The sequence below is a fragment of the Bison bison genome, unplaced genomic scaffold (assembly GCF_000754665.1).
Source record: "Bison bison bison isolate TAMUID 2011002044 unplaced genomic scaffold, Bison_UMD1.0 scf7180017864478, whole genome shotgun sequence".
Classification (NCBI taxonomy): domain Eukaryota; kingdom Metazoa; phylum Chordata; class Mammalia; order Artiodactyla; family Bovidae; genus Bison; species Bison bison.
Window position 1 is genome coordinate 676652 of NW_011495038.1, and position 24937 is coordinate 701588.

Sequence of the window (24937 nt, forward strand, 5' to 3'; positions counted from 1 at the left end):
TTGCACAATTTACACTATTCCATTAATGCAATATTAAGTGGTTGTAATAAATGTTACAAGAAAACTGTGGGTCAGAAAGAAACAAGAGGGAAAATGACTCTTACAACAATGCTGATATCTTTCAGAATGCATATCCAATAATTAACAAACAAAACCTACACTAGAATGCTTCTTGAATATTCAATTAAATATATATATATATATATAAAAGCAAATAGTCAGTGTTCAGTTTTGCCAATTTTATTGAACCAATAAAATTCCTACTAATAACAATGAAATAAATTTCTGCAAGTATAAATGTGATACAGTTTAACAAAACCCATTGTTCTGTACCTATAAATAGATTTTCAAAATGTCATAAAAAGTGCAGTTATGAATTGTTAACATGTTAATACACAGTTGCTTTATTTCAAATGTGTTTGCCTTGACTCACCAACAGTTCCTTCTGTAGCTGTTCAAATAATATTACCCATCCCTCCAAAAAAAAAAAGAGGCATTAAAGCACTAGAATATTACACATAAACTGATCCATTGAGGTCAGCTTTAGTCAGAATTGTAAAATCAGCAACATAAGAAAAATAAAACCTAGTTATACATACAAAAAGCTTTCATGGGTTCTATACTCTTCTTAACTGCTGACTCATGTGGAGGGCATAATAGTCGAAAAGGCTTATATGGTTAACTAACTTAGACTACATCTACAGCAGGGTCTGATTTGCCAGAACAAGTTTAAAGTGGCTGTTTATCAAGTTTGTTGTCTTCAGAATTGAAGCTATAAATGTAAGATCGCCATTTGACACTGAAAATCGTGTGAATCCTAAATTGCATCAATGATCTATTTGATAAAAGCTTATTCTAATTGAAACCTTATATAGTAAGAGACTGATAGATATATAGCAGTCTTAAAGATCACGTCATCCGCCTCACATTAGTCCAAAGTCACGTGCTTCGTAAAAAAGAAAAAAATTACAGTAACAAAGCACAGGACTACAAAGGCAAAACATCACAGCTTCTGATTACATGGAATAAAAAGTACCAAGGAACGCAAAAAGATAATTCTGTATTAATACTGATGAATTAAAGAACTATAACAGACATTTCACAGCATGCTACATATATCACTCACAACTTAAGGATAAAATGATGTCTAAAATTGAAAGATAAGAAGTTGGCAATCTGATTTCGTGTGCAATTCAGCTACAAAGTCTTAATATATACATTCATGATGTAGCTGCCCTGCAAAATCAGGTTCTTTTTAAAAAAGAGAGATTTCAAGTTCAAATCCTATTTCATAAGCTAAAGGATACATCCAGTTGTTCCATGACCAGGAAAGTTATTTTCAGGGTTGAAGGAGCTAATCCAAGTAGCAAGGCCATGCTCCACGCTGACCTGACAGGGTTCTGTGTAACCTTGCTCCAACTGTGCATGTGGCTGTGAGTATTCTATCAGCATGGAGAAGATGCCAAACTGGCTTGTGGTTTGCTTTCTTTGTCTATCTTATCTGATTAAAAAGAGTAGATGTGAAAAGAGAAAAGAGGAAGGGAAAAAAAGGTATTTTCTTTCCAGGGAAGATATATAGATGTAAAGGGAATATCTGCACTAGGTATAGAGGTGGGATGACTTCCCTTGGTGAACAAGGGTAGCATTTAACTCTTTCCCTTTATTTTAGAGAATCAGTAAAATTCAGGAAGGAGAAAACAAGTTTCAACATTACAAAGGAAATTTCTTGGCTACCAACTGATGAATTTCCTTGATTCTACTTTTTGATCCTTCCTTATCAGATTTGGGAATCAGTCGACAACTTGTAAAGACTGATCAACTTAAAAGGAGATGTATAATCAGTTTCATTCAGTAGGTGTCATAATGCATAAACTTAAGCTAATCAGGATTGATAATACTTCAGCATTAAAGACTAGAGAGCCTCTCTCCTTTTGATTTTTTTATGAAGTTAAACTGAGGAATGCAAGAAAATAGACTGCTTTAGCAAATTTATATACCCAAAATTACATTTATCATAGTTAGACTTACTAACATTTGATGTTGTACTATGAGCTGTAAAATAGGGTGTTTGTTCTAATGGCCATTCTATAGTATGAATTTCATTACTTCAAAGATTTCCACAAGCATTGAAAAGAATCAGGTATTCATCCCCCAACCTGTCCCCCCCACCCCCCACCACCCTCATATTCCTTCTTTTTCAACTCTGGACCTCACGGTGGTGCACTCATAATTAATTTAAAGCTAGAAGGAACATTTTATAACATAGGATTTAAGAAAAACTATTCCTTCAGGCTCTACTTTTTCAAGTCTCATTTCTTAACTAGGCATATATTCATTCCTGGGCCCTTAAAGGTATTTACTGGACTCTGTTTTTTGTTGGGGTGTTCACAAATGGGCGTGGAAGGCACCCGGATACCACCACAGATCATAATATTTTAATCTGTACTTTCAAACAGGGTGGGGTTTGTCTTCAGGTCAGACAACTGTCTACAGATGAACACACCCCCCCGTTAGAAACCTGACAGCATTTGTCTATGGACCGCGCTAAGCAGGCACTGGCCAGACCGGAAGTGCTGTGGCTTCTTCCCCTTCTGTGCGCTTCCTGTTCCTGGATGATACTGCCTGGATATCCTGGAAGTACGCCAGGGGAATAAGGACTACAAAGGAAGTGCATTCCCTTTTCATCTCACAGCTCATTTTCCCCAGCGAGAAACAGGGTAGGAACAGGGGCTCCAAGCTTAGTCCAATGAGGGAAGCTTGATCAAACCCTTAGGTAGCCAATTTTGTGGTATTTTATCTATATTTTAAATCCAGTAGGCTTCTGTGATCCAATGGGACTACCTAAATGCCGTGTATCATATGTTCTTCTATTTGAAATATGTTTCAAGGCCCAAATGACACCCATAAAACAAATGTCAGAAACACCACCCATGTCTATGCCAGAAATTTCCTGTTCCACTGATTGGTTACAGATTAGTCTGGACTGCTGGAGAATTTTCACTTTACATTCAAATAACGTGGACTAATGCAGGTATTTACTACCTAATACAGATCCAGGTTAGGATGGCATTTCAATCACTTTAAAATCCTGCTAAATGCTAAATTCTGCATGGTAGAAATAGTTCGATTTCTTATCATGTATAAATATAAAGATTCCTACTTTGATAGAAGGCAAAACTCTTCTATGATTTATTTAAAATATGGAAGTAGTACTTCTGAACAACAGAGAGTGAATCCATGAAAATGGTTGGATACTCTGAGTTTATAGGCTCTTTGGGGATGAGGTAGAGGAGAGCAAGATATTCTGGCAGCTGGGAAAGGGCAGAACAGTATGGGATGGACGCGATCACACGTGGTGCTACATAATTTCCGGTAGGGGATCGAGGGCAAAGGTGAGCCAAAATATACCTAGATGATTGAGGAATTTCAAGGGAGTTGGGACAAGTTGTATTATTCCTCATGAATGGAGAAAAAGTAACTGGGAAAAGTAAATGCTGGTGATGATCAGCAGGTGGCTGGTGATGTCTGGTTTGTGAAACAGCGTTCACACCAAGATGGGCCGAGGGGAGGGGAGGAGAGTGAGCACGGTTGAGGCCGAGGCACTTGGGAGGAAGAATAAGCAGGCAGGAAAGGGTGGGCTGAATGTAGGCAGGAGCTCCCGCAACAGGAAAGGCTCCTTCAGACTGGGTGTGTGATGCTGAGGGCAGCCACGCCAGTAGAGTTATGGTCCATGTGTTCTTTGAAAAACTCTTCCTTCCTCACAGGGCTCTGCCTCGACAGGTACCTCTACCCCTTCGATCCATTTCACTCCAGCTGTTTTTGTTCTAGGTCTCACCTGAGCAGACACTACTGATGAAGCCAAATTAGCATGGAAGTAAGTTCCACATGGAGGGGGCACTGAAGTTCTGTTGACTGAGATGAATACATTCATGTTACAGTACTGTTTTAAGGAAAGACTAATTTGATTCTCAGTCTTCAGATGGATATAATCGGGAAACAGAGTTTATGATGATGGCCACCTAGAATAGGTTCTGACTATGAAATTAGGTAATTTAAAACTCAGTCTGAATAGAGGAGCCACATATCTTTCAGTTTCCTGTTAAATTATACTATTAGCAAATTTCATATACTATTTATATAACATTATAGTTGCATAATTTTCACTCCATGCAAGACCGTCTATTTGCATAAAAGAAGAAAAAGTCCCCCTAGATAAAGAGTTTAAGGTCTTGCTTTCCAGAGGAATGATTTAGAATTGTCTTTAAAACACAACATAAAACAAAAATGAAAACCTCATTTTACTAGCACAGTGCAAATAATTTTCATAACATGCACTGAAATTTATTTTTTTCCCTGATGAACTGCCCTTAGAGTTTAAAAGAATCTTACCACCATATAGGCATGTACTCTGCACAAAAATGGTGAACTATTTTTAAGTACACATTTTTAACTGCTGGTTGATAATTTCATTTTGCTGTAGCATAAAAATTTAATAGTTTGGATTTAAAAACTCTGTAAGGTGGGGAAAAAAGTTGCTCAGGAATAATGTTAACTAGGTTTTAGAAGCATTTGAAATCTTTAAGGGACTTTATAGCACAATTAAAATAGGGGCTCTGGTTCAAATATGATTTTGATATAGAGCTGACATTGAGAGTTCTATTCTAAGACAGTCTTGTGTTGTTATCATTTGGGTTTAAAGCTATAATTAAAAGCCAACACCATGCCCCAGGTTCCACATTAGCCATCTTTTAGTTAAAAGGTATCCCAAATGGGACAAAGGTTCTTCCTGAGACTGAGACAATATCCTTAGCTCAAAAAGGTGAAGAAAGTTACAAGTTGTCCCATCTCAAAAGCCTGCTTTCCTCTAATTATCACGAGTCCATCTGAGGAAGCCGAATCCGAAGGATTTAAGGAGGCACCTGTCTGGCCACTCCCATAGTCAAGGGACTGGGTTCACCATTTACTTTCAGAGAGAAGAGTATTTGGATTTTCTTAAGGTGATCCGAGAAAACTGAGCATTCTAACTCTAGCAGGAAAACTCGAAATTCGAAAGTAAACAGAGAACCATTTCAAGCATATACATCAATGGATTATTAGACTAATTTGAAAATAATAAGCAACGGAGTTAGAGACTTCACATTCACATGTGCTTTTTGTTTTTTTCACGTACATGTGTACATCTCAGTTTGGCACAATGTGAGCCCAAGGGGTAGGTTAGCAGATCGTATAGTCACATCATGACACCAATTGAACCAGAGAGCTCTTTTAAAAAATATCACATTTTAATATAAAAAGCTATACTATAAATTACTACATAGTAAATTCAATACTCTGAAAAAATACCACCCTGGAAAACCGCATCAGAATTTCAAGTTTGCAGTAGCTGAAATTCACAGCAAACTCGCTGTACAAACGGTATTCACAACCTAGAAGGCTGTGCAGGCTGCATCTTGGCAGGTGCTTTGGCACCTCCAAAGTCAATTTTTCTAGGCTGATTCAGTGAGGTTCATAAATATCTTGTTTTATTTTTGTTTATAGTTCCAAGTCAACTGATTTTCCTGATTAGCGATAAGATACATCTATGCTAAGCTAAAAAGAAACTTTGCTAGGAAAGAGATCTAGTAAAGGCACTAATAATATTCCCATAACCCAAACTTCAACTACTTACATTTCTGGGGTGGGCAATGCAAAACAAAAACTAAGTGGCCATTTTAGTTACTTAAACCTTGTTTCCCCTTTTGGTTTAAAGCTCTTATGATGTTCTATGAGAATTTTTCCTCCTTTTCAATATATAAATTATTTTTCAACCTCTAATACAGGTCACCTGCACAAAAACAAAGGGATATTAGCTGAAAGAATTCTAGTTAAAAAAAACAAAATGTCAAGAGTAAAGGGTATCCTCAACTTGAAAGTTCTAAAATTAGGGAAGTCAAATGGACATGCATGTTGTCATTCATATTTTGCCATTCCCCTAAATACTTTCTTTGTAGTTAGTACCTATCTATATAATGTGATATGGAATAACATCAACATATGGTATATGCAATAAACAAAACAGACTCGATCTGGCATGAGTTCTTTGAATAATCTTTTTAAATAAACCACCCTGTCTTGAAAAATATTAGTAGTTTTTTCCCTCACATGGAAGATTTCAAACAAGATCCTGGAATCTAAAAATGCAGAACTACCTTATATTCATAGGTGTACAGTCATCTTGCTATTTTCTTACCTAGAACAAAGCCTAACAGAAAGCAACCTAATGGATTGTACCAGAAAAGAATGATAAATGGAAGGGGAAAATGATTGACGAGAACACTAGCCCACAATTCTTTCATGAGAGGAAAGACAAAGTTAAGTCCTAGATTACAAGTCTAAAATGCAATCTTTGTGGGAATGCTAACGGAAAAATTTATCTTCTTTACTGTGAAAAAAATGGATTTTTTAAAAAAAAATTAGTATGTTTGTGTAAAATTCAAGTCACCCTTAGTTAACCAAAAAGTGTTTAAGCAGTGCAGTCGTGTCCTACCGGATAGCTGTGAGCATCTCTTTAGGCACTTCACTGGTTCATTAACATAATACAAATTAAAGCTATAAATGTACAGCATTGTGCTCTGTGAAGATAGTCTAATCAAGCAACATAAACCAATGCAAAAATGTGACTTTGGGGATGCTTTTTCCTCCCGTAAGACTTGAGATCTTTTTTAAACCAGTTGTCCAAAGAGATTGTTCTGGGAATGGGGATGCTTTGGCATTGTAAAAGGAACATTGTTCAACCCCAGGAAGGCAAAAGCCTTGTGCGATAAAGAAATCTGAACTAAATTTCTTTATAGCTCTGTGGTAAAAGGACACTTCTGCAGTGACATACATAATAGGGGGAAAGTTTGTTGAGTCTTTTTCTCTCTCTCTCTTTTTTTTTTTACATATTGCACTCTTGTGTTGTTGTTGTTCAATCACATTAATGCATAGAAACACAATTTTTACCTTTGAATAATCAACTGTTTAACCTATCATAAGAAAAACCGTGGAAAGTAAGTTCTAGAAGCCTAACAGGAAAAAAATATAGGCATATTAACCTTCCTCTGCTTACTGTAATATAGAAAACACTATGAGAAAAGAAAAATGTGCAAAGAAAATTTTTGGTCAGTCTTGTGTGGGTACATGTTTCTATGTGCCAACTAAATGAACTGTAAGCAGTCCTGTGAGCACTGATTACTCTGATGACTGAGGATTACTGTCAGTGATAGAAAGGAGTGTGCATAATTCCACTTTGAATATATACATCTGATATGGAAAACGGAAGCTTCTGTTTCAGAAGAGAAAGGAACTAGCTGAATTTGGCATTTCAGTAGCATGCTATAGAATTCATCATGATCAATTTCACATTAAATTATGGACAATGGCTGTATCACATTTCATGTTATCGCCAATAGCAGTAAAAAAAAAAAACAAACAAAAAAATAAACAGTGCCTGACAAATAAACTCCTGGAGACACAGATGCGTGTCCTGTGAGCAGCTTAGTCCAACAGCGCATGCTTCTCCTCCACCAGGTGTAGGACACAACCTTAAAGTTCTAGAATGGCCAGAGGAGGTCATTCATTGCTGAATTCCGATATCTGAAAAACAATTGCTCGAGCAGATTGTAAGCGCTTTTCCTTATTAGAAAAAAAAAAAAAAAAGGAAAGAACAAAAATACACATACAAACCCCAAAGCACTGAAGTTAAGCATTAACAAACTAGGTTCATGATTTATGATCAGTATCCAAAAACCCAACTACAAACAATGCCAAGTAGTGCTCCTCAGTATTATTTTTGCAATTGTTAGTCATGTTAAGCATCAAGGAAAAGAAAACACATCATTGCACATTACAGCCGCCCCCAAGAAACGGCTAAAACTTTGACACTAGAGAATTGAATAATGTTTGATGCTACATCACAAACAGCTTCTGATGTATATCCTATGCGAAAAGGTCTTTACACATATATGATATCTTCCCTGGGTGATGCTTCAGGTCAAATGCCGAGTTATGGCACGAAGAGCATACAGAAGCTCAGCTTGCATCCGTGCTTCCATTAGAAGTAAATTGACATGAACCTAGAAATCAAAGTGTTACCAATTTAGTGACCATTATAAACAACTGAAAAAACTTTAATTTATTTCATATAATCAGACATTCACAAATGTATTCTAACATTAGATATTATAACCTCACCAGTTTTACAGACACACATACAAACACACATGCCTGTGCATGTTTATGTGTGCACATGATGTAAGACTCATAAGAAAACTGTTTATTAAAAAAATGTGAGCAGTAAAAATGACCCCTAGAATCTTAAAAAGTCCAGTAATTTTCTTAGGAGAGCTGTAAAGCCAGATAATCCTTTGGGTTGTAAAACAAAAATACTTTTTGCAAATTACAGTTCTCCTACAAAAAATACTTTCTTCCAGATGTAAAATTTTATATGGCTGAAAATCAGCCTGTATTTATTCCTTGGAAAGTTCTTAAAAACATTTTTTACTATTTACAGGCATACCTCATTTTATTGAGCTTTTGCTTTAATGCACCACATAGACACTGCTTTTCTTTCTTTTTTCACAAACTGATGAAGGTTTGTGGCAACCCTGCATTGAGCAAGTCTACTGGCGTCATTTTTCAACAGCATTTGCTCACTTCTTTGTCACATCTGATAATCCTCACAACATTTCAAACCCTCCACCACAAAAAAGATTATGACACTTTAGGCTCAAATGATGGTTAGCATTTTTTTTTATCAATAAACTATTTTTTAATTAAGGTACACATACTGTTTTGTTTTTAAAGACATGATGCTCTTATACACTTAATAGGCTACACTGTATTATAAACTCAACTTTTACATGCACTGGGAAACCAAAAATTCATGTGTCTTGCTTTATTGTGATATTAACTTTGCTGCAGTGGTCTAGAACCAAACCCAGAATATCTTTGAGGTATGCCTGTACATGGGAGAAACCAAGGTGAAAATCTGAAGCTTAAAGCAATCTGAAATCAGTATCTGGTAATTTACTGAGTGGTGGCTAAATTTTGGTTATGTGTTTTGTTCAATGTGGAGTATAAAGTAAAAGTTTAGCATTGGGCTTTGAAGTATTGGATCTGACCCTGATGCTGGGAGATTGAGGGCAAGAGGAGAAGGGGGTGCCAGAATATGAGATGGTCAGATGGTATCACTGACTCAAAGGACATGAATGTGAGCAAACTCTGGGAGATAGTGAAGGACAGGGAAGCCTGGAGTGCCGCAGTCCATGGGGTCGAAAAGAGTCAGACACGATTAAGGGATTGAACAACTTAGATACGCTTAGCTTGCCTAGAGTCTTTCATATACAGCTGTGAACAAGCACCTGGGGGAATTTTTGAGGGGGATTCATTTCACCTGACAGGTTAAAATAAGCACCCACATATCTTCAAAAGCTTTTACAAAGAAGTATGATATATTTAAATTATTTTGATATCTTTCTACAGGTTAGATATATCATTGGATCTATTCTCTTGATGAGTAAGGAGAATTTCTAGATACCACTGAGCAAAGGGAAAAATTGTAATACAAACTTGTAAGTAGAGCATACAGATCTATCAAGGAGAGATGCTGGAGGTAAATGGGTGTTTATCTGATGTGTGATTGGCTCTAAGACTTCAAGAAAGACTGCTAGGGATCGAAGTCATAACATTCTCTATCAAAGTCATATAGTTAATTAGTGAATATTAGGACTCTAAAAAGGTTTTCTTACTCTCAAGCTTAGGAACTGTGGTATAAATGGAAGATTCTTGGATTTAAACGTCAATAGACTCATGATTTAAGGCCATACTTATACTATACCATTATAATGGTCATTCATTAGGTCTTAAATAATGTTTCCTATATATTGATATTTCAATCCAAAAAATTCCTCATATAATAATATACTTGGCTCAAAGGTCTGCATTATATTGTCAAATCACTAAATTACCAAATTGGAATGAGAACTATTGTTCTAATAGGTTAACTGTAAAATGGCTAGAATGAAAAAATTCTCTAAATGGATATGTCTGCTGAGCCAAGATCCAATTTTCAGATCCAATCTTTCAAAGGCCAATGCTAAGCTTTTACTTTATACACCACACTGGGAAAAACACATAACCAAAATTTAGTCACCATTCAATAAATTTGAATTTTAAAACATTGTAAAAAAAAAAAAAACTGATGGCCAAATGATGCCACTTCCAACTTCTCTGATGGTGCTGATTTATTACTATTTTCACATTTAATTTTTCATAATCATTACTCCTTATGTGGAATATACGTCTATGTTAAGTCATGAAACACACCTTTTCTGAGTGTTTGAACTGACGCCAGTAACTATCATACATGCGCTTGGTAGTCCTCTCAGGATAGCAGGTCACTGTCTTAATGTAAACCTTCAGGCTTCGTTCAAGTAATTGATTAACTTCTCCATAATCGTAGTCATCATACCTAGAAGCAATAATGATAACAAGCTTTAGAATGGCAGAATCAAAATTTCTGATTTCTAAAGTTATACCAAGACACAACAATTACCTAGTAATTAAATACCAAAAGCTCATTCATTAACTCCTTTAAATAATAAATATTTGAGTGCCTACTATAAGCCATGTAGTTTCCATGTACTCCTTCAGGCACTGATGAAGCACAAATGAACAAAATAGACAAAAAGCCCTAGTCTCATGGAATTTGTATTCTATTGGAGAAAAAAGAAAAATGAAAAAGAGCACCATATAATATATCAGATGGTGACAACTGCTATGGAGATAAAATACAGCTGGGGGCTAGGAGGAGAGTTGTGATTTTAGATAGAATGGGCAGGAAGGCTTCTCTAAGAGACTGACATCTAAGCTAATACTGGGAGGAGGAGAAGAAGCAAGTGTAAAACCCTAAGGTAGGAGTCTAGCGTCTTAGTGAAAGTGAAAGTCGCTCAGTCATGTCCACCTCTTTGTGACCCCATGAACTGTAGCCTGCCAGGCTCCTCTGTCCCTGGAATTCTCAAGGCAAGAATATTGGAGTGTGTAGCCATTCCCTTTCTCCAGGGGATCTTCCCGACCCAGGGATCAAACCCAGGTCTCCTGCTTGGCAGGCAGATTCTTTACTGTCTGAGACACCAGGAAGCCCCTAGTGTCTCAAGGAAGAGGGAATAATCAATTATGTCTGATGCTACCAAGTAGGCAAAGAAGATACCACAGAGAACGGGTCGAGGCAAGGAGCTATGGAGAGGTGAAGCACAACCTTAGAAAGAGTAGTTTTGTAGTTCTGCTGCTGTGCAGGAGTAAAAGCCTGACACTGCAGTCAGTTCACAAGAGAACAGGGGATAAGAAAATGGTGACAGTAGATATACAAAATGTTATCAAACGGATCTGCTGTGCATGGGAGCAGAAGTGTGAGGCAACAGTCAGAGGGAAATGAAGGATGAGAAAGGATTTTTTTTTGAGATGATGAGAGAAATAAAGGCATGTTTACATATTGATGGAAAAGATTCGATTAAGAGAGTAAAGCTAATTATGCAGGAGAGAGAAGGGAGAATTGCCAGAAGAGGGATCTTTAGATGAGAGGAGATGGGATTCTGTGCCCTAGTGCATAGGAGTGTAGATAGTTCATTCATGAGATGAGAGACTAACAGTATAAACGGGCTCAGAAATAGCTATGAGAGTAAATGTAGTGGTGGGAGCTTGTGGGCTTTCTCTTCTGTATTTTTGGTTTATTTTTAATCCAAACATAATACTTAGTTAAAAAAAAAAACTCTGGGATTTTACATAAGCTTTATTTAGTAGCACCCAGCAGAGAAATATCACCAATTTATTGCCTTAAATATAATATTATTTTGAATATAATATTAATTTATAACATGTATTGAATTAAAATCTATTTGAATTAAAATCTATTACTGTTTATTTTTCTTAATTAGGTTGGTATATTAAATTTTAAAATGTGATGATTCTTTCTAGAATAGTAAATGGGCAAATAGCGGAGCTACTATTTACCATCATAATAGTATCTTTTATGTAGAATATTTCATATTAGTTGACTTTTCCAGGAAATTTGGGATTTTTTTTTAAGTCAAAGTTATAGAAACCACTTTGCTTAACAAATAGAATTCTAATTCCGTTCCATGAGGGCTTTGTGATACTATATCAGAAAGGATACAGTACAGAGTCAATTGAATGTATTCATAACTGGGGATTTTCTCTTTTGGCAGATCTATCTCCATAGAAGTCTTCAAAACCCAGCTCAAAAAGGATGTTCTCCAAGGAGAGCTTTCCTGATTACACCATTCAGTCTTATTCACTCCTTCACTCTCAGTCCTCTCAATTCAAACTTTCTAAATTTAGGTGCCACTAATTTATTCTGACTTACAGTTTCATTTCAGTATTCTTACATGAGCTTATGTAAGTTTTATGAAGGCAGACTCTTATCTTAGTTTCATTTATACCCAAATTATACCATACCTTCAAAAACCAACCAACCAACCAGCACTTGCTATAGTTATCTAACAGGATATCATGGGCTTCTCCTGTGGCTCAGCAGTAAAGAATCTGTCTGCAATGCAGGAGATACAGGAGAAATGGGTTTGATCCCTGGGTCAGGAAGATTCCCTGGATGAGGGCATGGTATCCCACTCCGGTATTCTTGCCTGGAGAATCCCAGGGACAGAGGAGCCTGGCAGCCTGTAGTCCATGGGGTCGCACGGAGTCAGACACGACTGGAGCGACTGAGTATGCCTGCACAATGGCATATCATCTATACTTCTGAAAGGTTCAGTTCTTGCAGGAGGGATTCTCAAATGGAGAGTTTTACTACTGTCCCCAATGATTACTGATGTTTTTTCCCTCCTTAGTAAAATTTTACTACTGTATTTATATGTGCATATTAAGCCTTTTAAACAAAGAAAAATGCTCTTCTAGAAAATAGAGTTAATTTTTTATAGTCAGGAGTCCACATGTAATTTTCTCCCCAGAAGTATATACTCTTTAACAGGAAAAAGGTAAGACTCCTGTCAGAATTTTCATTTAGAAACACGTACAACTGTCTCTATAGGGCTTTCCAGGCGGTGCTAGTAGTAAAGAACCTGCCTGCCAATGCAGGAGACATTAGAGACATGGGTTTAATCCCTGGGTTGGGAAAATCCCCAGGAAAAGGGCATGGCAACCCACACCAGTATTCTTGCCAGGAGAATCCCATGGACAGAGGAGCCTGGAGGGCTACAGTCCTTGGGGTCTCAAAGAGGTGGACACGACTGAAACAACTTAGCACACACACACACACACACACACACCTGTCTCTACGACAACCATACCTGATTCCAAACATACAGTGAACGTAGTTAAATAAAGCTCTGCGCAGCATCGTTGTGTCAACATCCTCATGGGTGGCCATAGTGTTATAGGTGAGATTGTAGACCATGCGGAACTTCTCGTCAAGAAGATGTCCAATATCAGAGTAAAGTCTGTTCACCAAGGAGAACCCGTGATTTTCCCAGGTATAGTCCTAAAAGAATAAAATGTATCAAAAATGGTCACTGTCCATTTAAAGTCTATGTTTTTGTGAAGTATAACCACTGAAGCAAGTGGAGATATTTCAGTCTGTAATCCTTTCACGGATTCTGAGTTTGTCACTTTACCAAGATTGCTTTACCGACACATCAGTTTGTAGACGGGAGGGCCGTGCTATTTCCTCACTGGGTCCAGGATGAGGGACACTGGTGATAAACTCTGGCTACTTCCCATGGTCATGGACTATGCAAACTACACCCTCATCTGGAAGAACCCCAGAAAGCCCTGGAATAGTCCTACAGGACTAAACCTACTCAGTGACACGGATGGCTAGCAGATCATCTGAAACAAGCACAGAGGAGTCTGTCTTTGATCTCGCCTGCACTGTCTTTATGAACCACATCACTACTGTGGCTCTTATCTAGGGATGGGGAACAGGTGGCCCTTCAGCCCATAATTATAGACATATGGCCTTTCTATAAAAATGCCTTCTTATTATAAATGTGAACGTGTCACTCAGTTTCCTCCCTGCTTCTCTCCAAAACATGAACATGATACTACTACCATGCAATAATGCAAGTAACCACATAAAGCAGTTTCCTTTTGCCTTCTTGGGGTTGGAGGTAGAGGGGATGCTGAAATACTAATCCATCAACTGGGATATCAAATTAGACAAGGCTGAAAAGTAGGTTAAATAAAGATATTTATAGATTCTATCAAAATGTTCTATTAGTTTCTATGGGAGTCAACTTATTCAACATTTCACAGTTAAAGTGACAGTATCTCTTCTCCAATTTCTCTGAATTAAAGGCGTCTCATACCTGAGCTCGGAATGTTGGCAAATGTTCCTCCCCTCGTCTGGCAAAGTCTTCATATCCAAAACCAGGGTCTTCAATATATCGGGAGACATCAGATGTTATAATCATGTCATCCTCAAAATCTAAGGACAATAATGAACAATTTGGTATTAAGGAAACTGTACAGAGTTAGAACAATGAATTAATTGCACTTTCTTCCAATTTTTCACTATAGCTTTTCCAAGGATTTCCATAGTGTCAATATTGACTACATGCCTTGTATTCACATAAAATACCTTTTGCTCAAGTTTTGAATGCAATTTCATTACTAAATGCCGGCAACTGTAACATTTAGCTGTAGCTATTCAGGCAAAAAACTGACTAAATTAAAATATCTAAATATTAGTTTAGTCAAAAAGTTCACTTGGAATTTTCTGTAAGATGTTACAGAAAAATGTAAATGAACTTTTTGGCCTACCCAATACAAACATTTTTTTCCTAAATTTACCTTAAGAAGTTAAAATTTTTTTTAAAAGGAGTTAAAATTAATATTCTGACAAATCTAAAACTCCAATTTTAATTCTATTTAAAGAAATATTTCAAACTCTGGACTGGTACTTTGCATATTATCCACATTCTTCTACTCCTAAGAGATGGATACAAATAAAATACAAAAAATACTATGTTACAGTAATGGAACATCATTCTAATTTGAAAAGCAAAAAACTAATAAATGCTAGTCAACTCTGCTACCAAGCTATAGAATAGTACCCTTGTAGAAAACTTCAAACATTTTCTTCAAAAGACTTGAAAAACTATTCTTAGAATCTCTAAATGGAATCTGAAATGCTTTATCATACTGATCAAACCAAGAAACTTGTTATAGGGAAAAATAAGATTCTATTTCCATTTTAAAACACGGTAAGTCTACAAACATAACTCAGCCACATACTGAGTCATTTTTCTCTTATCTTCGTGTGACCAGCAAATTTAGTACTGGGAATGGTGAACAGTAAAGAATGAAACAATTTATTTCCTAATTTATAAATGATGTAGCCTCTTGTTAAAATCAGAATATAACTTTCCACCAAGGTCTAAGACTTGCTTAGTAAATTCAAAATTCACTTTAGAAGGCAAAAGTTCTTGCTCAAGCATCTAAGAAGAGAAAGACTGACATTCTAAAATATACTTTCAATAATAAGAAAAGGGCTTCCCCAGTGACTCAGTGGTGAAGAATCTGCCTGCCAACGAAGGAGGTACAGGTTTGATCCCCAGTCTAAGGGGATCCCACACGATACGGAGCAACTGAGCCTGTGCGTCTCAACTACTGAGCCTGTGCTCTAAAGACAGTGCTGCAATTACTAACGCCCGTGTGCCTAGAACCCATGTTCTACAACAAGAAAAGCCACAGAAATGCAAAGTCTGAGCACCGCAACTAGAGAGTACCACTATTACAATAGCCAGGACATGGAAACAACCTAGATGTCCATCAACAGATGCTTAGGCAAAGAAGTTGTAGTACATATATACAATGGAATATTACTCAGCCATAAAGGAACGAATCTGAGACAAGGATAGTAAGATGGATGAATCTTTTAAAAATTTTAAAAAGAGAGTAGCCCCCACTCACCACAACTAGAGAAAAAGCCTGTGTAGCAATGAAGACCCCGTACAGTCAAAAATAAATAAATTAAACAAAAAAAAGAAATAAAACATATATGCCCTTCAAGCTCTAGTTGTCTTAGAGAAGCTTTAAAAAATCAATGTCTAGGGAATTTCCTGGTGGTCCATTGGTTAGGACTCTGAGCTTCCACTGCAGGGCACCTGAGTTCAATCCCTGGTTAGGGAACTAAGATCTTACAAGCTGCCCAGCATGGCCAAAAAAAGATAATAATAAATATTGTCTGTGCCATCTTTCACTGCCATTCAGCTCCAAATATTTTCTAATTTCCACTGCAACTTTTTATTTCCCTATGAACTATTTAGAAGTATACTGTTTCATTTCTAAACATTTGAGAAACTTCTAGTTATTCCTTATTGATTTCTAGCTTACTTCTGTTATAGTCAAAAGGTACACCCTGTAAAGTTTAAATCTCTTAAAATTTGCTGATATTTGCTTCATTAACAATATATGGTTGATATTGGTAAATTTTCTATGTGCACTTGAAAATAATGGTATAAGGTTGCAGTTTGGGATATAGTGTTTTATTTATGTCAGGTAAAGTATGCTAAATAAGTTTACTCTCTTTTTCTGGATTTTGTGTCTATTTATAGTTATAAAGAGATGTATATTAGAATTTTTCATCCCATGTGACCCCATGGACTGTAGCTGCCAGGCTTCTCTGTCCATGGGATTTCCCAGGCAAGAATATTGGAGTGGGTTGCCATTTCCTTCTCCAGGGGATCTTCCTAATCCAGGATAAGAACCTCCATCTCTTGCACTGCAGATGGGTTCTTTACCACTGAGCCACCAGGCAAACCCAAGTTTTTCACACTTACAAAAATTAATGTCTAAAAGTAAATGCATACTACTAACTTTAATACAATGTTTGCATTTTAAAATATTGGCTTCCCTAGAAGGTTTACCCTACACTCATTACTTTCCTTTGTCCCACTTGTTTTCTCTAGATGATTTTTTATAAACAACTCTTTTGATTTTAACTCCCAAATATATATTGATAACTTCCAAAACTTTATTTCGGGCTTAAAACCCTCTCCTGTTCAACCCTGGCTTTCCAAGTGTGCAGACCAGGAGCATGGGCATTACATGAAGCCACGATTGAAACGTAGCTCCTCAGGTCCTGGCACAGACAGACTGAACACAAAAATCTGCATTTCAACAAGATTCCTCAGTGATTCACATGCATATTAAAGTCTGAGAGGCACCTGTAGCTGTTTTCAGATTGGAGGTTTTATAGACATCACAAGTCAACATGTTGCAAATATGGCTGGTTACATGATCTTTAAGGCTGGAAAGGTCATCATGATAAGGTCTCTATCTACCCAATCAGCTTCCTGTTCACAATACCTACCTCATGTGTCACATCCTAACAACATAGAACCAATTGCTCCTGCACCCACCATCCTGTTTCCTCACCACTGTGTGCTGGCTCAGGCAGGTGTGCTATTTACCACCAACTGCCCACCCCCCCCCACCAGCCACTGCCTGACTCCCCTGCACTCAAGTCTCTAAGGTTTAGCTCAGAGCCAAGCGGCTAGAGGAGGTCTCTCCCTAGGCCCCCTTCTGTGCACATTCCTAACTCTCCATCACTGCTCCATTTATTCCTCACATTCTGCTTCATATTGCATTTCTCTCTCTCCCACTAGCAATGAGAGCCTGCAGAGGGCAGCAATCACGTCTCATTTAGCCTGGAAACATTAGTGCCTACTACCCTGCTGAGACTACGCGGAGTACAATAAATGTCTGTAGTATGAATAGCAAACCAATAACCGAAACACTTCTTTATATTTGGGATTTCCTGCTGGTCAGAAGTTCTGAGAAATCATTATTAAATATACTCAATTTGGTAGATAAAATCTTTCATAAAAGAAATCGCTGGGGAAATGATAAAAGAGGGATCTTGCTCTTCCTGGTAAAATTTCTGAAAGCTATTGGTCAATGTTATATTTAATATTAATAAACCAGTCATGGCCAAATCAATTACTCTCAGGATTTATGAGACTGACTAACCTTATGACTAGTCATTTTGAAGCCCTCTGTTAAACCTACAGAGCTCTACTTTAAAAATAAATGTTGTGTAGATTGATGAGTTGGAAGGGTTTAAGCTTTTGAAGTCTACTGACTCCATGCTATTTTAATAACATGTACTATGTGGTGTTTAGTATCTTTTTAAGTTGTAATTGAAAAGTTTCCCTCCTATTTAAAAGTCTCTCAGAGTATTAGGAAAAGAAATGTATTTTAAAGACTAAAGCAAAGAAGCCTTTTGATACAGAAAAGCCTAACTTTTAATACAGGATGAATTCCTCCAAATTCAACCTAAGAAAATGACCTAAAATACATTTTTATATAATTCCAAAGGTTTCTGCAAAGAAATGCAAATACAAGTGCAATGTTACTTTGGTGTAACTTTAGAAATAATCTGGAAAAAAGCAGCATTGTGAGAACAATCCTCCCACATACTCCACACCCACAAAAAAGGAAGAGATATTTCTTACAAATTACATCTATTGAAACAGGATTTTACCTATCATTAAAAAAAATCACACAAGTAGGATGGATTAAATACTCTTATCTAACTTTATAAGCAGTTGGTCTGCTCTGAATAACATTTTATCCAGGATAAGAGCATGAACTACATACACAGCTGAAGTACCTCTCAATTGGATTTGAAATATATTCAAAGATGCAGCAACACAAGAGGGGAAGCAATAGCATCAGCATCAGGTAGAAGAGAACTAACTAAAAGGAACATGATAGTGGAATCATTCCATTATCCATATGGAAAATACTGAAGGTGGTCTGAGGTGGTCAGTCAGGGTTCTAAGAACAATAGGGACCTTCCCAACCCAGGGTCTGAGCTACCAGGGAAGTCAAAGGCAAAGAGAAAAGGCAAAGATGGTGAAAGAGAAAAAGCACCTGAATGAGGAAATGAATGAAAAGTATCTCCAGAGACCACAAAAAGACTTTCTTTCTTCTCCTTCTCAAAGCGAGTGGTCATTTCTTCCTGAGACGCCTCTTCATCTTCCCTTTCTTCTTGAAGCCTTTTCATTCTTTCCATTAAGGCCTCTAGCTCACTTAGCGAATCGACAATCTGGAGCCAGAGAAGATAATATTGGGTGTTATTAATATTAAAAGTTGTTCCGGTAAATGTCTCCATCTCCCAATATCACCTTATGTACAGCGGCACTAACATAGTCATTAATTTCCTAAGTGGGCTTCCCATTAACTCCAAAGAAAACCATATGGCAAAATTAAACATTTTCAGAGGTATAGTGTTTCTGCTTCAGCTACAAACACAGAAAGTTTATATGAATGGATTTATTTAATCTAGAATTCTACTGGATTGGCCAAAAAGTTCATTCAGGTTTTCCCATAACAGCTTTCAGAAAAATGCAAACAAACTTTTTGGCCAACTCAATACAACAGAATTTGATATATATTAGATTATACTATTACTTGTTTCTAAAACTGGTGCAGCCTTACAAGCCTTATGATTTGCAATTGCTTTAAAAGCCTCCTTAAGACAATTCAGAACTTCAGCAACAGGTTAAAGTTTTAGGGTAATAAAAGATTATACAAAATATTTCACGCATATAATATCCCATTTAATCAGATAATTTCTCTATATGTTTTTAATGTAGCAAGTTTAAAGGCAAAGTAGTAAAGAAAAACAGTTAAGAAAACAAACCCCGAAGTTGCTGCCGGTAAGGGATGCATTCTCTATGTTGTTGTCATTAGCGAGATCACACACACAGAAGTTGTTGACTGGTATTAGCCTGAATCCATTGGAGATTTCTGGATCTCTTTCTGGATTGATGCCACTACCAAAAACAAAGCTTGCCAAAGCGTGATAATGAGCCAGTAGGACCACAGCATGTACCAGTTCAGGCAGAGACCAATTATTTTCTCCAGTTTTGACAAGTTTCTGAAATGAGAAAGCCAGTCAAGAATAAAAGTGAAAATCATAGAATGTTACAAAGCAATTTTAGAAAGTATGGAAAAATGTATAAAATTCCATATGTCCATTTATAGAAATAATACTAAAAATTCCATTTAAACTGTTTCATATAGTAAAGATACAGCTTTGGTCAAACAATATTACATTAAACCTATCAAAACTAACATTAGAATTACACTGTAGCTTCTCTGAAATTCCTTATACATATAATGGAGTTTCTGTTTCCAAAGCACTTTTCTATATTATGCTATTTTAATAAGGTATTTTAGAGAATCCAAGAACACTGATGCTAGAAGGGACTTTAAAGTTTCTCTAGCAAGACCACTTATTTGAAGGTTTTAAAGGTAGAGACTCTACCTTAAAAATAACATAAATATTTAATTCAGTAGGTCAACTTTTAACTGTCTTGGATATCGTCTCTGACAGAGGAAGAACCTACAGCAGATGATAGACACTGTAGAAAACTACCTCACATTTGAAGGGACATTTAAAAAAAATCTGCTCTATTTAAAATGGATAACCAACAAGGTCCTACTGTACAGCACAGGTAACTCTGCTCAATGTTATGCAGCAGCCTGGATGGGAGGGGAGTTTAAAGGAGAATGCATATGTGTACATGTATGGCTGAGTCCCTTTGCTATCCACCTGAAACTATCACAACAATGTTAACTAGCTATAATCTAATACAAAATAAAAAGTTAAAAAAAAACCAACAAAAAATAAAAATATCAGAGCACTTTTTTTTTTTTCTCTAATTTTACTTTATTTTTAAACTTTACATAATTGTATTAGTTTTGCCAAATATCAAAATGAATCCGCCACAGGTATACATGTGCTCCCCATCCCGAACCCTCCTCCCTCCTCCCTCCCCATACCATCCCTCTGGGCCGTCCCAGTGCACCAGCCCCAAGCATCCAGCATCATGCATCAAACCTGGACTGGCAACTCGTTTCCTACATGATATTTTACATGTTTCATTGCCAATCTCCCAAATCTTCCCACCCTCTCCCTCTCCCACAGAGTCCATAAGACTGTTCTATACATCAGTGTCTCTTTTGCTGTCTCATACACCGGGTTATTGTTACCATCTTTCTAAATTCCATATATTTTTACACGCTATTTTACTGGATCCTCCAGATGAATGGGCTTCCCTGATAGCTCAGTTGGTAAAGAATCCGTCTGCAATGCAGGAGGCCCCAGTTGGATTCCTGGGTTGGGAAGATCCGCTGGAGAAGGGGAAGGCTACCCACTCCAGTATTCTGGCCTGGAGAATTCCACAGACTGTATAGTCCATGGGGTCACAAAGTTGGCCATGACTGAATGACTTTCACTTTCACTTTTCCCAGATGAATGTTGGAATCATAAGTGAAGCCATTAAACACAGTAATCATCACAATTCCAGCTATTAATCCATTCAAGGTTTTCCCCATCAATCTTTATCTAATTAATCTATCTTTCAGTGTGTGATGGGGATCTGTTCTCAAATCTAAAACTTTCACTTGGCTTACTTCACATCTAAAAACTAAAACCAAAAAACTGCTTTTGCTTTACTCTCCATTATTTAACTACATACAAATTTAATACATTACCAAAAGCTCAGGGGGAAAAAAAGGAAAAATCAATCATATTCTACCACTTTTATGTAACTTTTACATATCTTCTTTTATTTTTCAAAGTATAATTAAATAATCAGAGTATACAACCATTTTTCTCTGCTTTTCTAACTTTTTGAAAAATTTGATTTTCATGAGGCTCCACTGTCTTCAATTAATTATTAAGCATGGGCATATTGTAGCCCAGAATTTCAGTTCCATTTCCTTACACATTTAAATTGCTTCTAAATTTCTTATTTGCTATTATAAATAGCACCTTTCTGCTATAGCTTTGTTCATATTTTATAAACAAGCCCTAATAGATAATACAAATCTGAGAGTATACAGACTGACAAAAGCTGAGTTTGGTTTAATTGGGCAAATAACTAACAACATGAGGGGAAAAACTAAACCCAGGACATTTCTAATGCATGAGAAGAAGGGGTTTTAAGTACCTAAGGCTTCTGCTGATAATCATTTAGCTGATGACTCCAACTAACTGAATAGTGCCAAGCATGGCACTAATTCAACAACCTCATCCTGGAGGCTTTTAACAGATGCTGCTTTTGAAGGGCAAGTGCTCCAGCCAATCACAGTTCTCTTTCTTATCTAAGTTCTAGTCTCTAGAGGCATGTAAGTATATACACATCAGTTGGCAAATCACTTTTATTTGAAAAATCATTTTTTCAAAATCTTAAAATTATGAAATGTTAGAACTGCAAAAGAATTTAGAACTCATTTAATCTAGGCATCTCATTTATAGAAGGGTGAACTACCAAGGCCCACAAAAGTTAACTTAAAAAAGGTCACATACTTTGTAGTTAAGAGTTAAAGACTAGAACCTATGTATGTTATCCTCCTAATGCATTTTCTTTGTTCTGCCTACTGCTTGAAAATAGAAATCAACTTTTCTTATAGCTATTTGCTAATTACTGATTACTTAAAGAGAAGTGGGCTTTCCTGGTAGCTCAACTGGTTAAGAATCCACCTGCAGTGCAGGAGACCCCTGTTCAATTCCTGGGTGGGGAAGATACATTGAAGAAGGGATAGGCTACCCACTCCAGGATTCTGGCCCAGAGAATCCCATGGACTGTATAGTCCATGGGGTCACAAAGAGTTGGACATGACTGAGTGATTTTTCACTTACAGAGAAGTATTCATTTATATTTAACTTAAACCCAATGACTTACATTTTCTACACATTTCAATACACTATTTATTTTTTATTTTTCAAATTCCTAACATGCAAGTATTTCAAAGTAAGTCTTAAGCAAAATACTTAACTGAAAATAACTTTAAGAATCATTAGTAAAATTTCTTTCTCCCCTAAAGAAATACTCAGTACCTGAATGTGCTCTTTTGTGATCAGCCAGGGTCGGTGTGCTAACAGCTTGTTTATTTCATTAAGATTTTTCAGTCTTTGTGGTACATATTGCAAACCATTCAACCATTCAGCAATACCTCCTGTCTTTAAAAATTCATCCACATGCATGTTTATTAAGTAAGAACACTGATGTCTAGCTGCAGCCTACAACACAAAGAAAAGATTTGGTGGATAAAACAGTCATGGTACGGTCTTATTCTACAATTACTAGGACAGTCATTTAAAGTTCATTTTTATAGCTAATATTCTTTTCTTAGAGAATGCTCTTCCTAAAACTTTCATCACAATGCTGTCATAGATTCTTGAATCGATACATAAAGCTGACATATAAGTAAATGTCACATGAAGCCAATTACTTCCTCATCCAGAAGTGGTAGGGGTCAATCTAGAACCCATTTTCTATTTATGTGAAGGAAGTATATGTTCATTTTATTATGGTAAGTAAGATCAACTATATTCTATTTAAAACACAATAAAATCTGATTAACTTGTACCAATTCAGAATATATACTAGTTTGAGTATTTTTCTTATTCCCTTTGAGATAACTGTGAATCAGCCTTATCTGTGCCCATCCTCCTATTGAGATGAAACTGAAGCTCACTGACCCTTTCTTTCCTAGGCAAGCCAGAATCAGCCTTGATAAATTGGTAAATCCATGCAAAACAGACTTTTCACCGCTCGTTTCCTCAGGGCTGCTTCTCAGTTAAATAGTACTGTTTTACTCTGTTTTCCACATCTTATTTCTCTCTTTGTTGGTGACCATTCTAAGTTGGCTTTCAGACTTAGTGTCGTCAAAACCTTAAGCTGAGTAATCTTAGACAAGTTCATCATTTAATAAAACACAGGATGCAGCCCTTTTTTTGTTGTTTAAAACTTCAGTGAGAGCATAAACAAATTCAACTTGATAAAAACTAACTCCTGGCTGGCTGTGATCACTCTGCCAGCCCAGATGTTCCCCTAACTTCTCCAAATATATTGCACTTGCATCTTGTTCTTTTCTCCAGCAACAGTCCAACTGTAGCACTGTTTCTACCTTCTTATTCCTGCTGCCCATCATCCCAATTTATAATTAACTAGTTAACTAGCTTGTACCAAGTACTAAACTTAGTAGTATAACTTATTTAAGAATTCTTCTCTGACAGAGTCGCCTAGTGCTAATACTTTGCTCTTATTTAGCCAAATTAGTGATATTCTTCATGTACAGAATGACTAAATAAAAAAATCACAACCAACCTGTTTTATATTAATACTGAAAGAAAACTATCAGGAGTAAAAGGAAAATTTGAGGGACACTAGGAACATTACTTCGGAGAAGGCAATGGCACCCCACTCCAGTACTCTTGCCTGGAGAATCCCATGGACGGAGGAGCCTGGTGGGCTGCCGTCTATGGGGTTGCACAGAGTCGGACACGACTGAAGCGACTTAGCAGCAGTAGCAGCAGCAGGAACATTACTTTCGACCCTATAAACATCTTTAATCATGAGATTAAACATGGAAAACTTTACTAATAATTAAATCAGAAACATTCAGTATATTATGTGAGTTACAACATTCAAAATGTAACCAGTGGATTTGGAATCCAAAAGGTCACAAGCTTCTTGAGTTGTTGTTTCCGTGTGATTATACTTAGCTCTGCACCACAAGTAATACCAGCAGGGAGAGGGACTAAATGAGGACCAAGTCACGTGAACACAGGAACCGGAAGTGAGCGTACCATGATGGCGATGTAGTGCCGGTGCGGTAGAGGAAGGGGGCCATCCATGCGCAGCATGTAGAACTGGCTCCTCAGGAAGGACTCCAGGTACTGCGTGTGCAGGCTCATGACCTGGGTGATGTTATCCAAGCGACCGGATGTAGAGTATTCTTCCACAAGAAAGTTAGTACGTTCATCCACTGTGTTTGCCTGGACAACCTTTCAACCAAGAAACACAAAACAAAATCAAGGCTGAGAAGTAAACACACTAGTGGTTTACACGCATTATTCCAT

At 36.9% G+C, this 24937-nt stretch overlaps 1 protein-coding gene across 1 annotated transcript in view; it reads right to left on the reverse strand.

Moving 5' to 3' along the window:
* Positions 1-224: 224 nt before the first annotated feature.
* The window catches only part of SESN3 (sestrin 3), a 29732-nt gene continuing 5019 nt past the window's right edge, over positions 225-24937 (reverse strand). Inside the window, exons 2-9 of the mRNA XM_010862112.1 lie at positions 24665-24862; positions 22910-23092; positions 19703-19939; positions 18931-19105; positions 14358-14476; positions 13341-13531; positions 10345-10489; positions 225-8093 (exon numbers count right to left, since the gene is read on the reverse strand). Of these exons, the coding sequence (XP_010860414.1) occupies positions 8007-8093; positions 10345-10489; positions 13341-13531; positions 14358-14476; positions 18931-19105; positions 19703-19939; positions 22910-23092; positions 24665-24772 (1245 nt within the window). The 5' untranslated portion in view covers positions 24773-24862 and the 3' untranslated portion in view covers positions 225-8006. The remainder of the gene's footprint in view (positions 8094-10344; positions 10490-13340; positions 13532-14357; positions 14477-18930; positions 19106-19702; positions 19940-22909; positions 23093-24664; positions 24863-24937) is intronic.